General features: G+C 37.7%; 1 protein-coding gene across 8 annotated transcripts in view; it reads left to right on the forward strand.

Annotated features, from left to right (window-relative positions):
* The window catches only part of PARD3 (par-3 family cell polarity regulator), a 440,918-nt gene that overhangs the window by 176,752 nt on the left and 247,713 nt on the right, over nucleotides 1-16,453 (forward strand). For 6 of the 8 annotated variants that reach the window (XM_062506759.1, XM_062506784.1, XM_062506750.1 and 3 more), the window contains exons 4-5: nucleotides 359-537; nucleotides 14,886-15,017. In XM_062506759.1, the coding sequence (XP_062362743.1) occupies nucleotides 359-537; nucleotides 14,886-15,017 (311 nt within the window). The remainder of the gene's footprint in view (nucleotides 1-358; nucleotides 538-14,885; nucleotides 15,018-16,453) is intronic. The other 2 variants (XM_062506805.1, XM_062506795.1) reach the window with 1 other exon arrangement.

Here is a 16,453-nt window from a genome sequence, read left to right on the forward strand (position 1 = left end):
TGCTCTTTAAAATACCTGTATGTCTCCTTAACCTCTTGGTTGTTCAAGTTTATGTTGCATCTTCTTATTTTGCTCAACAGCCAACAGATAGCTTTGTACTTGGAAAGCCACTGGGCTGTGCTTGGTTCAAAGGAGTTGCTTTTCCCTTCCTTTTCTCCTTGTGCGGCCAAGCAGCAAGGCTGTGGTTTTGAGGGACAGATCTTGTCCTTGAGGAGCTATGCTGAGGTCAATAACTCCTTACTCTGTGATACCACATTTGGTCGCAGCCATCCTTACAGAGCTTGAGAAAATATTTTTCCTTTGTCAAAAACATTTTAAATCTAGTCAAAGTTTATTTACTGTCTGTTTTGTTCTTCAGATATGCCTCTCCACGTCCGACGTAGTAGTGACCCTGCACTGATTGGCCTCTCGACCTCTGTGAGTGACACAAATTTTTCTTCAGAAGAGCCTTCTCGGAAAAACCCTACCAGGTGGTCCACAACTGCAGGCTTCCTCAAGCAGAACACCCCTGGCGTGCCCAGTGCTCATGAAAGAAAGGTATATTTCTTTCTCCCTCCTTAGTAAATAAATGACAAACGCGCATGAATCTTGAATTGTTTTCTGCTTCTCTCATCTGCTCCTGGTCTAAACTTGTGGTTTTTGACCTTGTCCACCAAACCCCAGCAGCAGCAGTGAAGTGTTTGTGTCATGCGTGTCCTGCCCTTCACAGACTCTCTGTGATAACCACAGCAGGGACACTAAAAACTTGATTTTTGCCCTTAGCTGTAGTTGAACCTCCGATTACTCAGTATTCTGCTAAGTTTTATTTTTCAGCTTTTTCTTAATGCTAGTCAGCCATGTCTATAATAAGTTTTACTGATCTGTGTAGAAAGCCTAGTGTCACTGAATAATCTGCATGCCCACAGCTAGTCTAGTTTGTCTTGCTAGCACAACATTGCTAATTTTTACTTTCTGAGGTTCCAGTCAAGTAATACAAAACACCAATTGCAAATTATTTCTCTCCTTGATAACAGTCTTAAAAATAAAACAGTGAAATGTAGTGTATTTTTCCTTCATTTTTTCAGTATGATTTCAGTATCTCTACATGAACTGCATTATTTGCTAGAGAAGTCAGCAAGAAGCACTGTTCTCAGTGCAATATTAAAAAATTGGAAGAATCGTGCCATTTTGTGCAGATCCCACATTGCCCATAATTGTGATGGTAACTTGCAGACAAACTCAAAAGGAAAAAAATGGGTATTTTCTAATGGAAATGAGTAATTTTAAAAGAATGTTGCATTTTTGGTTTCCATTCTGTCTACACAGCACAAAGTCCTCTTGGAAAAAAATGCAGCTTATTATAGCTTTTATTTTTTTCCCCTCATTCCTGTTAACTCTATGTAGTAAAAGTGCAAACTAAGTCTCAGCAGTCAGGATTCACATACCCCAAATAAAGAAGTCTTTATACACTGCTAATGAACCAAACTATTTTCAGTGGAGCTTGGGTCATTTCAAAAGAATCTATAAAAGCTCAGTGCCCATAGGCATCGAGGTCCCTGTTCATGCAGAGGTGTCAGTTTAAATTGGTATCATTAGGTTTCTGCTTGATCAGGACTTCAGGCAGGTAATAGTATGTTTGCTGTCACTTGTACTGGTGTGGCACAGAAGTGTGTGTTGTTTTGTAAATACGTGTTTTATACTATTCAGAGATTCAGAGAAGAAAAATGATAAATTAATATATTTGAGGTATTAAAATTTTCAGTTAATTTTTGTGAAATGATAATGAGATGACACTTCGTTACTCCACAAGCATAGATATAAAGGGCTATGCATAGCATAATCAGATTTCTTTGAGTGTCTGAAGTTAGCAGAAATTGGAGAGAATTGAACTGCAGCTAATCTTTCACACTAGTCTTCTTGCATCATTAGTTGTTCAGCATGTACTTACTCTTGATTTTTGTGAAAATATTTCATCTCTATTGGAGCACGGTGACAAAACTGGAAAGGAATGCATATGATCTCATGTAGGGATGGGAAACAAGGAACCAGAGAGCATTAAATTAAGAAGATTGGAAAGAACTGAGGTTACATTAGTTAGTACAATAGATGCTGATAATTTGAATAGAGCAGATCAATATTTTTAATAGGTAAGATGCAGTAAGCACCTGGAATTAAATAATTGCTTATGTGATATGTGTTACGAATTAATCCTGAGTTCATTTATGATAGACTGATTTTTTTCTGTTTTCAGTGTCTTGATTTCTTCGTGTGAGTCAAGATTTTGTAGCCAGTCCTGTTTGTCTTAGGAATGGGTATTAAGAATTGTTATTTCCTTTCCTTAGGAATGGGTATTAAGAATTGTTATTTCCTTTCACAGTATTAGCAAAAATGTATTTTGTATTATAATTCTAAATGGTGACTTTTTTGAAGCCCCTGTCACCAATCTCTTACCAAAGTACTAACAATGAATTTTTATTGTGTTATTTGAGCTACAGCAAGTCCTTAGTACTTTTCTTATGTTAGGTTGTTTTCCTCAGCTACTCAGATAACAAAGAGATGGCTGTGCTTTGTTCCAGACTGTTTCATTGATTATAGATGACACAGACATTTTGAGAAAAGCAATGAGAACAATCTTAATTTTCTGCTCAGTGCATTGGGTTTGAGCACCCATATATCTTTTGTGAGTAGTTGGCACTATGTAATGTTTTCACTGCAGTTCTCTTTCTTGACAGCACAAGAACATATGTTCTTGGGCTGAGATTTGCAGCACAGTTGTAGATTAGCAACTTTGCCCCAGCAGTATCTTGCAGAAACATGAAAAAGGTTTCTGGGAGAGTTGCCAAAAGCTTCATCCACCTACTGACTCTAAGAAGTGACATTACTTTCAGCCCGTCACCTCTAAAGAGAAATAATTGACAGGTAGAAACCCTGTCCAATTTTTGGAGGAATTAGCACAGGGGAAGCTGCATGTGTCTGGCAGAAGGGATTTATTTCTCAGGGACAAGTGAGAGAGGACGTCTTATTGGTGTTTGTTTCATTTTGGGTATGAAGAATTTGGAATGGCAGGAAAATGGGCAGATGCCCAAGCTGAGATGAAATGAAGGGGTGAGAGTGCTGCCATGCACAGAAGGCTGTAAGGAGCCAGGACATATGCCAGTAGTTCTGGGCAAACAGAAATGGAAAAGGGTGCTGGGGTAGAGCAAAAATATGGGCTGTTTGAAGGATCCTACTACTGTAAATGTAGTGCTGCCTGTAGTTACTGGGATAAATGGAATGAGACAGGATCTCCTGTGCCCCTAAGGAGAGAATGACCAGAGAGATGCAGAGTATGCTTTGTTGGGGCCTGACTTGGTCCTGCAAAGATTTGGATGTGTGTTGAACTTGAGATGCATTTCTGTACTAATAAGTAGGATGTTGTCATATGAAATCCTTACCTTAAACTGGGTGTGCATTCTCATCCATTTTTCAAATCATCTCATTGTAAAGAAACGTCTTCTTTATTATCAGGATATCATAATACACTCTGTATCCTTAGAACTGAACTCTCACATAATTTCTACTTTCTATGTGTTTCACCTGTAAGAGCAACTGGAAACCAAGGTTTTTTTGTCCCAAGTTACTCATTTATTTGCAGAATTATTAATTATTTGCAAGTTATTGTAGTGCTGTTGACTGTACTTAGCTAGGTAATTCCTGCCCTAATCCTTCCCATGAATGGTTTCAACCAAATGAATAGGTCTTCCCATCTATGAAATATTCACAAAATTGGCTCCTAATCACCTCTAGTTGAAAAATTTACTTTTTAGGATTTGTTTTTAAAAAAATGAATATTAAAATAATTTTCAGATACTTTTGTCTGTGTGAGAGAGGTATGTCTGTATTACCTAGTGCCTCATGGCTTGACTTAATCCTGTCTCTTGCTTCCTTGAGCCATTCTAATGGTAAAAGAAGAAATCTCCAAGTAGAAATCACTTCTCAGAGGCCTGGAGTAATACGTGACTTGCAGGGTGTAATTTGGTTTGAATTGTATTGAACTGTACAGGTGAACAGATTGTACACAGTTGAAGCTTATCATAAGTGCTTTTTTCCACTGCAGTGAAATCTTTTTTGATATTGTTGTTTTCTGAATAACTGTTGATTTGAACCACATTCTTAGTAATTCAGTATCAGCTAGCTGTTCTTCATAGATGTGAGCTGCATTAATAAAAATCATGTTTCTTTCCCCTTAGATGTTGTGTTACAGTATTGGAAGACTGTAAATGCAACAACCAGTTACGTTGCATCTTACAGCAACTGGGAATGAAATATCCTATATATTTTCAGTGTGGTTTTTTAAATTTACACCTCCATTTGTGGTGAGGAGCAGATTATCATTACAAATTAGTTACCTGCCTTGATCCTCCTTCTCTGAAAGACTGAAGGCCTATCTAGTAAACCTGCCTTGCTTAATGCAGGGATTCACCGTGGATAACCAGCTTATGACAAACTTCCCACTGTGACTTTTCTGATTTTGATTCATATGTTGCCCTGTCAGAGATAACAACATTGGTGCAGCAGAAAGAATTTAAAATGTAGGTTAAAAAGGAGAGCTCATGGGAGAGAAAAATGTTTGTGCATGGGCTTCTGTGCCTCTGGCTCTTGGGTTCACCCACCTACAGCAAAGCAAATGGCACACAACGTGCTCTGTGGGGTGGATCAGCAACAGCAAGCACATAACTCAGTGTACTTGGCGCATCATTTTGTAATTGCTTTTTTTCCTTTGCTTTTTGTCTTTGATGTTTAGTCAGCAGCCAAATTTTTTGCTTATTTGTTGTTAAATGGGTTTGTCCATGTATGTATTTTGAGGCGGACTATTCACTGTGCCTTGCAGGAATAATAAGTTTTTCTAGGATGTGCTTTCTTCCTACTTGGAAACCTAATTTTTTTGGCTATATAAACTGCAGAGAAAGAATTTGAAACTTTGCGTGAGCGCTCCAAGTCTCATCTAGCATCTATTACCTTACCTGCAAAGCACTGTGTTTTCCACATCTCCTATTGCAGGTAATTTTTCTGTTCCTGTGCGTTGAGACTGATGAGTACAAATTTTCAGATTACTTGGTTGCATGGTTTTATATTTATGTGAAAGATGCAATGCTTTCTAATCCTCTTTGTAAACAGAATGAAAAAATATTTCTCCAATGAAATGTGTTTAGATAGGAGAAAAGCACGCATACATTTTTTGAAAAGCTTCAACAACAATGGCATTTCTGTTTCAGAATCAAATTTAAAGTGAAAATTAGTTTATTTTACCTTGAAGTCCTTTTAAACACAGCTTAGTGAAGTTTGTTTTGTCACTGTCACCAAAGGCGTGATATTTCAATGGAATTTCAGTTTAATTCAGAGGATTGAAGAGCCCTGTATTAGAATGGTGTGTTGGTGTAATTTTATAGCCAGGAAATCTACATGGCAGAATGTAAATCTATTCAGTTAACTAGGGAAGGCTGTGGGCTAAAAGACTGGGCATCATTCAGGCAGCCAGAGACCAAAGTGTTGCTGATGTTTCTTGGGAGCCTTTGTCTCTGGTTTTGACTCCCTCAGAAGGGAGGTACTGTGTATCTGGTGAACAGTATTGGTAAAGTGCTGCAATACAGATGAATCTGCTGAGGAGAAGTTCAGGATATCTGCAAAGAGCCAGGCATCTCTGTTATGAGAGGTTTTAAACCTCCCCCCCTAATGAATACAGCTTCCTGCTTTTGACCTAAAAGTGAAATGTTTGAAACAGAATTTCTAAGGGATTTAATAACCATGAATATATTTTTTCATCCAGGTATATTTGAGCAGGTTTTTTTTTTTTTCCTTTTTCAATGAGGTGGTCATGAGTTTTGTCATTTCAGGTGTGATTTTGCATAGACTGAGAGGAAGGGACAATGAGCATGGGTTATCCACAGGTGATGAAATAAAGTGTTTAATATATAAAATATTACTGGAGAGAGATTAATGGAAAGTCAAGAAAACAAGTTATACACATCAGTTTTCTTCCTTTGTGATAGTAATTTGTTGCTGGCAGCTTGTTGCATGGTGCTTAAATAGTATGGAGGAATTGTGCACAAAGAGAATGCAATATGAAATCAATACAGTATGTGTGGTTTTTGTCGTGGGTAGTGTGTAAAATTCATGACTTTTACAGAATCACAGTTTAGCTGAAGTTGGAAGGTACCTCTGGAGATTGTTGAGTCCAGCCTGCCTGGTCGAAGCAGGGTCAGCTAGAGCAGGTTATTTAGGTCTGTGTCCAGTCAGGTTTTGAGTATACGCATCTCCGAGGATGGAGCCTGCGCCACCTTTCAGGGCAACCTCTTCCAGTGTTTGATCATTCTCAGAACAAGAAGGTTGTTTTCTTATGTTTTCATGGAATAATTTGTATTTCTTCATGTGCCCTTTGCCTCAGGCCTTTCATGAATACCACGAAGAACTGTCTGACTGTCTTCAGCAGAGTAGCTGGTGATATTTTAATGCAATGAAAGAGCTCAAAATTCCTGACTTTCAAAATGTGAAAACGAATAGAATGTTTATTATCAACACCAGCAGGTTGGGAATAAGAAGTGCAAAGTGAAAAATCCTTGCCTAGTGCACAGAGGTAACAGCCAGTGTGCATCATTTGATACCGTGCTGTTCCATTTGCTGAGGACTGTGTACATGGACAGGATTTAGCTGTTGGCATTCAAAAATTGGTCATGACCACATGTTAAGCAGGGGAAAAGCCAACAACGAAACTAATAAATCTGAAGTGATGGTGTAATTTTCTCCATCTCCTTTGTTGTTTTGCCACTTTTTGCTCCAAGTAATCCATTTGTGGATGCCCATCTGTCAAATCTGCTCTCTGTCCCCCTGATGAGAGATATCAGTGCAAGATCTGAGAGCTGGTGAGTTTTTTCCACTTCTGCTCTCAGGCTCAGCAAGTCTGTTAAACACACTGCCTTTGTTTTTCATCAGTAATGTAGGAAAAAATATGTATTTGTGTCCCAGTGCTGTGCTACCCCATGTCTCACTCCGAGTGATGGGTGAGGAATGTCTGGGTGAGCAATGTCTGCTCCATAGGTGAGGGGACACGGTGCTGCATCATCAGCTGGGGGTGCCAAGGAGGGTCGGGATGAGCGAGTCTCTTACTTGTGATAAAGGAGTGATGGTAGGCACACAGGTTGTTTGTCTTTTCACTTCAGTAAATGCAGTCTACAGCACCTCTCTGAGAGCCACTGAAAACAGAAAGCTTTCAAGTACATAGTATAGAATAATTGAAGACTTTGGCATTCTTCTAAGTGAGGGTGTACTTTGTAAATTTCCATGTTTTAAGTGTTTGTCTCTTTTGGTTTTAATTTTTTATGTTTTTGCAGCTCCCCCTTGGTTTGAGGGTGAAAAACTAGTCCCAGATTGAGTAAGTCAACAGTTAGACATTCAAGGACATTCAAGTTCAGTGGATTTTTTTATTTCCAAAGGTTAGAAGCACATATAATTTTCTTGGTAATAGGTGGATCTGTTTTGACCTGCTTTCTCTATACAGTTGTAACCTACCACCATGCACTTGTTGTTCAAGAGCTTTTGCTTTTAAAATATTTTTCTGTCATGCTTTCTGATTATCAAAGTTGTGTAGTGGAGCAAAGCATGTTTGGATTTTGGCGGAATGTGCAGCTAGCAAGAAAAAGAAGTTTAAAGTACAATTCTGGTTGCAGGCTGTGCTTCCCAACAGTGTTCGGACATGAACCTGCAAGTTTTAAACACTGAATATTTCATCTTTTTTTTGCTAAATTTGTTGCATTTTTAAATTCACTTATCTCATCTAGCAATGAATAAAGACAACACAAGCAAGCAGTATCAGAATAAAATTCACTCTTATGTGGAACTAATCAGTGCAAAGGAGTAGTAAGGCTGGGGTGGAGATGTTAAGCTTTTGTTAGTGGATAAAATCAGCTCCTAGTCAGCCTGTGCACTTACTTCTGTTATGTCTGATTTAGAGTCTGATTCAGGAGTCACTTAGCCTGTTTTTTTTTTTCACAGCCTGATGGCATGATCATTGTGTGCTACCATCCAGTTTTACTGTCTCTCTATAAGCAAGCTCTTCAGCTCTTGTACACAGATGTCCAGTTCAAGAACAGTGCCTGCTGAGCACATGAAATAAATAAAATATGGACAAAAGCTAAAACCATAAGATGAAAAAAGATGGGAGGGAAGCTGTTCAGTGTGAGGAAGACCTGTGAGACTGCAGGGAGCCGAGGGTGTGTGCGCTGCTGTAAACTCAGATAAAAGAGAAACACTGCTACAAACCCTGGCCTGGTTCCTCTCTGGGTCTTTCTCCTCTTTCTCCACAGACCCCGGGAGGAATTCTGGCTGAGGACTGAAATGAATTGGCAAGTTGGATGAGGTGATGGATGCTTTACTGGGAGCCCAGTGGAGCTCCTGGTCCTTATCATTCCATACAGAGGAGGGCAGTGGTGTGGGTGACACTGGGCAAGAGTTGGCGTGTGAGAAGGTTCTGTAGGTTTGAGACATTGCCTTTGTACTTCTGACCTTAAAAACCTGCTCTTCTCCATGCTGGCCAATGTAACGAGCAAAGGGGAAAATCAATTCCTTTAGTCAGAGAAGACAGACTTGTTACCTCACATCCCAGCCTCCTTTCTTCATTTCAGAACATCAGATGCAAGTTTCTAAACATACAGACAGCCAGTTGCAGTGTTTTAGTGGTATGGCCAACTAAAAGCATCTACTCAACACTTAAAAGGCTAATGCTGATGGTTTATAAGATATTCTTCATTTCAAGATCTAAATATATGGTCTCTGTGAAGTTTCCTTATCCCCTTGTTTCCTGTTTCTCTTAGCTTCTCAAATATTTTTAATATTGGCATTCTGTTTATTAGATTCTATTTTCAGATGCTGCTTTGAAATTAATTAATTAGCAGCACTTTTTCCTTCTTCAATTTTTCGGCTCTCTCGAGGAATCAAATGAATCATGTCAACACTTAAAATAAACAAACAGCTTTACAAATTACATTTTCCCTAAATCCAAATTGGCAAAAAACATATAAATTTGGGTACAAAAGCAAATATCTGGTGAAAATGGCAGGACTGTGCAAAATTATATTATTGTATTTAAATAGATACTCATATAGATTCATGTATAGGTGGATATACATAAAAATTCTTTAGATACCTTTAAAGTGGCACAGAAAAAGAGAATATTCACTTGAATGAAAAATAGTGGAAGGGGAAATGGTTTTCTAAGTATAATGTGTAGAGGAACCAGAACTGTAGCTTCATGACACTTTAACTTAACTGATTCATTTATTTTTCTCTAAAATGGAACTGTGGTAAGCCATGTCTTTTTAGTTACGCTTACAGAAATAAAAGCCAGCTTCTGAATTACAATTACTGAATATAAACTGCTGTATGTTATTTGAGTTGTTCTGCATTATTCCTTGTGGGGGTTTATTAGGAGATTAATAAGTAAAGAGTGGAAGGAAGAAGCAGCTTCTGTCCTGTCTCTTCATCTGAGAAATAACAGTGCACACTGTTTGGAAACTTCTGGCTTGGCATGTGTATATGCAGAGATCATGACATTTTTCATTTTTGTGTTGTAAACAAGAGACAGCAACAGAATGTTCTGGATAGGCAGTATCGTGTTTTTTAGTTTACTCTTAATTTAGCCCATATTCTTCAACACTGAATGTTTATATATAACACCACTCGCAAAGAAAACTATCTGTTTATCATGGCCTATAGTTATTGCTTTTTTTAAAGGTCAGGCCTTGCTTGTCAGTCAAAGGATAATATGGAATATATAAATTGGAATAGCACAACTCTGGAAATTCCTAAACATAAGGTGATAGAACTTAAACAGAACACTGTCTTTTCAATTGCTTTTTTCCTAGTTGGCATCTAATGAGCTCTTCTAGAAGCATAATTCATTAAATCCTTTCATGGAGCTATACAGAGAATCATTTCTGAGACAAGTCTTTCTGAAAAGATCCAAATAAATTTGTAGTGGTCATTCTTCTCATCTATTTTCACCATAAATAGGGCATGTAAGTTCTTTATTAGACTATTTTATTTGTATCTTCTGCAAATCAGTTTTTACCAGTTGGAAAATAGCAACCTTGGAAAACTGAATCTACCAGGAATAAAAGGAAGCTCACCCAAGCAGTAGTATCAGTTTCCTAAGATATATGGATAGTTATAGGAAGTGACTGGTACAATTAGTTTGGAGGTAAAGTACTGACATTTGGGAGAAATTGTTGTTATAAGATGCTATGTTAATAGAGAGAACAGTTCCAAATCTGACATCCGTGTAAGTAGGTTGTTTTTTTTTTTAATGGAATTTCTGTTCATGCAGTGCATCTCTTGGGTTAATTAATTTTATATATTAAAATATATTAATATATATTAATATATATTTAATATATTTTATATGTAAATTATGCATGTTATTTGTGCAGCCTTTTTTTTTTTTTTTTTTCCCCAGAATTTTAGAATTGGGGATCCATTTGGTCTTATCCCATATTTATTTGTTTAAAATCCAGTGAAAAAGTGACCACAAAACCTCAACCAAATAAAAACCTCCAGGAATCTATTTGCTAGACCATCAGACAGCATGGAAAATGGGTCCATGTGTATATTATTTCATTTATCAACAGATGTTTTCATCAGACAGAGTTACTTGCATAAACTGTGTGAATATTTTGGTAATTAATTACAGCTTTTAGCATCCTGTCTGAGAGTGACACCAAATTGTTCAGGGTCTAACATGTTCACAGTGGAGCATTAAAAGAAAGAACAACAACCTTTATAACCTTTATAGTGATTTAACAACAGTAATTGCCCTTATAGACATGAATTTGCCCAAAGTCTTTCAGGTGAAATTATAACCCCTGCTCTCTGGTGCAGTTTTGTTTTAAATAAGCAACCAAAATTTGCTACACTTCAACCATTCAGGAGGTGAAACAAAGAGAAAACTCAGTTTCTTCACTATTTGGAAAGTAGCAAATGATTTCGCAGACATGGAACTGTCAGCACACTGTGTGGAAAATGTTCTGGTTGGGCTGTGATGCTGGGAGTTTGCAGGGGTGCAACTGCAATTTAAAATCACAAGTGAGTTTATGCAATGACAGCTAGTAATTGAAGCACACAGATCCTTCTAATGCGTCATTTCATCTACAAGGTGCAGAGTCTTTGATGAGACTCTTGTTACATATTGCAAATCATCTGAAATTAAAAGTATAGCAAAACTGCTTCATTTTTCCTGTCCCCTTTCACCCAATCCTCCTGCAAAACCCCACAGGGACACCATGCTGAACTAAATCTTAAAGTGTTAGATTATGTGTCCTCATTAAAATTACTCCAGAATGCTGCAGTTAAGTGTAGTGATGGTATTATGACTTGGCAGTTTTAGTATTATATTGATCAATTTCCATTTCAAACATGATAAAGCTGACACGGCCCATGGTCCCCAAAGATGTTTGGGAAAAAAACCTTCTTTTTAAAGAAATTAGGGCATTTAATTGTAACTGATGATGCATGTCAGCCCTGGTCCCAGGAGGGCTTACAGCTGCATTTCCAGAAGAAATAGGAATTCCCTGTGTGACCCTGATGGCTTCTGTACCATGAAATCTTCTCCTTTATGGTATTGTAGCTAAAATGACACGCAGCTTTTTCAGCCGGATGTTGGGAGCATGTGTGCTAAAGCTAGATCATGCTGAAGACAAGTTGAGCTTTCTGGATTAGCAGTGAATATTTTACACGAAAAATCCCCAAACAATATATATTTTAAATAGCAACATCAGAGCTGGCTCAGTAAATCCCAGCGTCTAAGCTGCAGTGATATTTTTTAACTGTACCTCTCTAGTTTGTCAGCACAGCTATCTTTGAATTAGCTCTGGCAGTAATGGAAACCTCTGCAAATATGGGGTTACAGGTGGGCAGGAGCACCTTAAGGCTGTGTGGTTTAGGTGTTTCTGAGAAGGATGGCATGTGGCAGTGCTGAGTGCTGCTCCCTCTGCTCCTCCTCTAGCTTGGTGCTTGTCCCACTGCTGTCACTCGTGGGGTACAGGGACAGCTGTTTGCCACAAAGCAATGACAAAAAAAAGGAGTGGAGGGCTTTTCTGGTGGATCTGTGGCTGGTGGATCTTCTAATATTTCACTATTTGGCTAAACAGCAACATGACTGTGTGTGTGATTGCAGCACTGGTATTTTATTCCAATCTGATGATAGCAGTATTTTGAACCTCTGAAGAAAGCTGAGAGGTGAAAGTGCTGAGAAACCAAAAGTGTTCCAGAAACCACATCTCTCTACCATTTCAGCTTTTATTTCTGCTGTCAGAAAAAATTGCTGAGTGACTTGGATGCCTTTTGTGAAAATGAGCTGATTTAAGTCTTAGCAGGAGAAAGGCAGTCTTCTACAGAAGTAGGCTACAAGCAGAAATATTTTGGTAGATGGAATGAGTGTAGTCTTCCTGTCAGCACAGATAGCACTCAGCATAAACTCTTTGCAAAATTCTTGACATTAATATAGATGCACAAAACAGAGGCCTAATTTAACTCTCTTAGCTTAGATAATTTCACTTACATTGAGTGCTGTGATACCCGAGACATTTTGCCGCACAAATTTCCAATATAAACTTCGTGCAATCTGGCTGTTCATTGTGATTCTGAGACTTGGTGATTAAATGTTTGAGGAACAGCCCTTCCCTAGATGGACATCCTTCCTTCTCTCTTGCTCCTGCAAAACACTCCTGTGCAGGCATAATGGATGCTGTGCGGAGAGAGGTCTTTGTGTTTTGTAAGTAAAAATGTCTTTCTAAAAACTTTCTATTGCACATTGTAAGTGGGAATCAATAAAAAAATGGAATTCTCTATAAAATACAGAAATACAGAAAACATCTTTTTCATAGGAAGAAATTTCTGTTCATTCAGAGTTGGTGATGGTCTGTCAGGTAGTGGGTTATTGTAGTAGGTGACAATAATGCATGCACCAACTGTATGGGTGGTTTTGTGCATAAAATGATTTTTCATTATTTCTTTGTCAGATTCTGTTTCTGTTGTTATACCTGCCCACCACTTTGAACAAGAGGAATTGTTGTTTTGGCTTATAGGAACTGTGCCATCCCTATCACCTGAAGAGAAGAATTGAATAAGAGAAGCAGCAGGAAAAAATCAATTTGTACACACCATTCCCTGACTTTCATGGCATTTACTGTACAAAGCTGACTTCCACTTCCCCTTTCTAAGCAAGACACTGAACAAGTTTCTAGTTTGCTGTGTGGTTAACCAGCACTGGAATACTGGATTGTTTATAGTTGCTGAAACACGAAGTTTTTGCTCATTTGTGGCAGGATAAAGTAATTTAGATGGTTTTTTGTTAGGCTGCTCACCTGTGCAAACATATTTTTACAAAGTTATCTTGTGCTGGATGAGTTGAAGCTTTAAAGTCTTGAAATGGAAGACCTTATTTTATACTACAGCATCTTTCAAGAAAATAAGTTTTCATCAATTAAGAAAGCTTAAGTTTGATATGTCTGGGAAAAGATTGATCTTGCACAGGAATCTTTTGAAAACCGCTGTATTTCACAGTTATACTAAGACCTGAATTTCTTAGCAAAGGCTGTCATGTATTTACAAGAAATGAATTTGTGAAGGACAGTTGTAAGGGAATTGATGCTGCATGTAGAATATTGGACTAATATTGTTCCAAGCCAAAGAAATATCAGTATGGCGAACAGGGAAAGGAAATACTCATGCTGATGGAATGAAGTACTGATTTAAGAGGGGGCCAAAAATCTGCTGTGTGCTAAAAATAAAGAAAATAATAACTTTTAGCTGCAAAAGTGCACTGGCGTTTATTTATTATTTTAGGGGGTTTTGAGATTCCTAGAAGTGGTAATATTGCAAAACATGTAGGGCTACAATACTGTTTTAAAAACAGATGCTGTCTCTAAATTATCTGATTTGGCATGAAGATAGACAAACATTGACTGGAAAAAAATGCTCTACTTCTGAAGGAAGTATACTTATATATTATATAGTGTATTTATAATTCTCTTTTGAAAAGCTAAGCAGAATTTTAGCTCCTTGTATTATTTCAGTTGGAAGGAACTCGGCTATGTTAGACATCAGTAACACTGACTTTAGGCTAAGGTAACTCCCATCATTAAGAATCTGCCTCTGTGCTTTTGTTGGCTTTTAGTGATCAGGCTGGGTAAGGACTAATAGCCTTTAGAAGCTGAAGAATTTGTACAGCTTGTAGGAAGGATGTGCAGACATATTCATCAATTAAAAATAAAGAGAAAAATTATCAGTGTCAGTAGGATCAGTGTATCTCTGTCAGCACAATCTCCATCTGCTGCTGTTCTACAAATGTGACTGTATTTGTATACCTTCAGGCAAACCAGGCAAAGCATTATTATGTGAAATAATAAATTCAAGTTTTGAGCTCTACAGCATGCTATTCTTGTCTAAATGACCGTACCTGGAGCTGTGAGACTGCTTTGATTGTAAAACTGATTACATACAGAGACTTGGGAAAATTATATAGTGGTCATAACTATCACTGAATGGGCTTGTTTGCTCTCAGTGAAAAGGAACTGAGGAGCGTGATGCTCTGAAAGCCTTGCTGAGTATGTACTTGGGAATCTCTGCACCAGAGGTTTGAAGAGAAAGGGAAGCATGAGTGGGTGTAAGATCTACAAATCCACTGAGGCTTTATTTGGGCATCCCTGTCATTAAGGAATGGGAGCTCTTGCTCTTGAGTGGTCGAGCAATCGTGTCATCCGTGGGTCCAGTCCTTGGGTCCAGTCTTCCTTTTGTATTAGTTTAATAACCAGCTGCATTGTTAATGTGCAAGGACTGGTTGTTTTTTATAAGACACTTTTTTGTTTCTTTTAAACTAGAAAGATGAAAACTACAGAAGCCTACCACGAGATACTAGTAGCTGGTCTAACCAGTTTCAGAGAGACAATGCACGTTCATCGTTAAGTGCCAGTCATCCCATGGTGGACAAGTGGCTGGAGAGGCAAGAACAGGTAATATATATGTGTATATATATATATTACTTTATCAATCTAAACTTTATGCTACTCCAAGCTATTACAAAGAAGTGTATTCTTACCTGACACAGGCTCTCTGAGCATAATAGAAGCAATAGCAGTATGCTGCCTTAATTTGTATGGGATTCCTTCTGCTTCAAAAAAACCTGCATTAAGACTGAAATGGACACCTGAAAATAATTTAATTTTTGAGTTTATAAACACATTCCTATTGTATACGGAGTGCTGCTGTTCTTCACAACTGATACCAACAGGATTATTTTAATTAGTATTATTTTGATAAACACTGCCATTAAACTTCATCAGTAATACTACATAATAGCCAAATGTGGGTCCATTTTGGCTCTACTCTTTAAAATGCTTGTTATTTTTAGCACCATAAAATATATTAATTACAAATTTTACTACAGTCTTATATTTCTTTACTGTATATTTATATTTCTTTTAATCTTAGACATTTTTGAGACACATAGTAGTTCCAGTTTGTGGTTGTTTTTATTTTATTTAATTATTCCTTAATTTATTAATAAGCTGGTAGTCACAGAGGTTTAAAGGTCTGAAATTCAAATTACCTAGCAGTCACTTCATGTCTTTTTATATGCCTGAAATTTTCAGTGTCTTCAGATCTATACGGAAAATGCATCTTGAATATGGAAATTGGAACTACAGCAGCAGGCTCCTATATAGGGTAGTGCATATGTAGGAATATTACATTTTTATTTTGTTTTTCTTTATGCAATGTGCCATGCAAATAGTGAATTTTTGTATTGAACAAAAATGTACAGATTTTCTATTTTACAGCAATAGGACATAAACCCAGAATTTGCTTTACACAGAAGAGCTTCAAAATAAAATTTGCTATTTGACACAGCCCAGGCTTTGTTACGCTGTAATGTGTGAATGGGGGGAAGGTTTATAATCCAACATTGGACTGGTGTCTTGGGACTGATCTCCTTCGCCCACAAATCCCTTGCTGACATTTGAAGTTTGTCATTGTCAAATGGTAGCATACTCCAAACATTCTTTATTCAAGCCCATTCTTAGTTTAAAAGGAGCTTAAATAATTTCACAGAGTATTAAAAAAACCCCCTCAAACTCCTCCCAAATGTGAGTTATTAACTATTTTTACGCCTTGTAATTGTCTGAAAATTAATTATATGTTCCATGAGAAAAATTCTGTCTTTGGTCTTTCTGTTCTTTCCTCTGCACATTTAATGCCAGCGTTGCTTCCATTGCTGTTTTCCTCCAAGAGGATCCAGTGCTGGGTCAGATGAAGTGAGCTGCTGTCTCTGTATCAGCCTGTGTTGGAAGGGAAAGCCAGTGCCCACATTTGAAGGCACCTCCTGTGTCGGTTCTGCTTGCTTGATGTTGTCGAGGCATATTTCCATGCACCATTAGATTTGCACTATGGC

This window comes from Cinclus cinclus, chromosome 1, assembly GCF_963662255.1.
Source record: "Cinclus cinclus chromosome 1, bCinCin1.1, whole genome shotgun sequence".
NCBI lineage: Eukaryota > Metazoa > Chordata > Aves > Passeriformes > Cinclidae > Cinclus > Cinclus cinclus.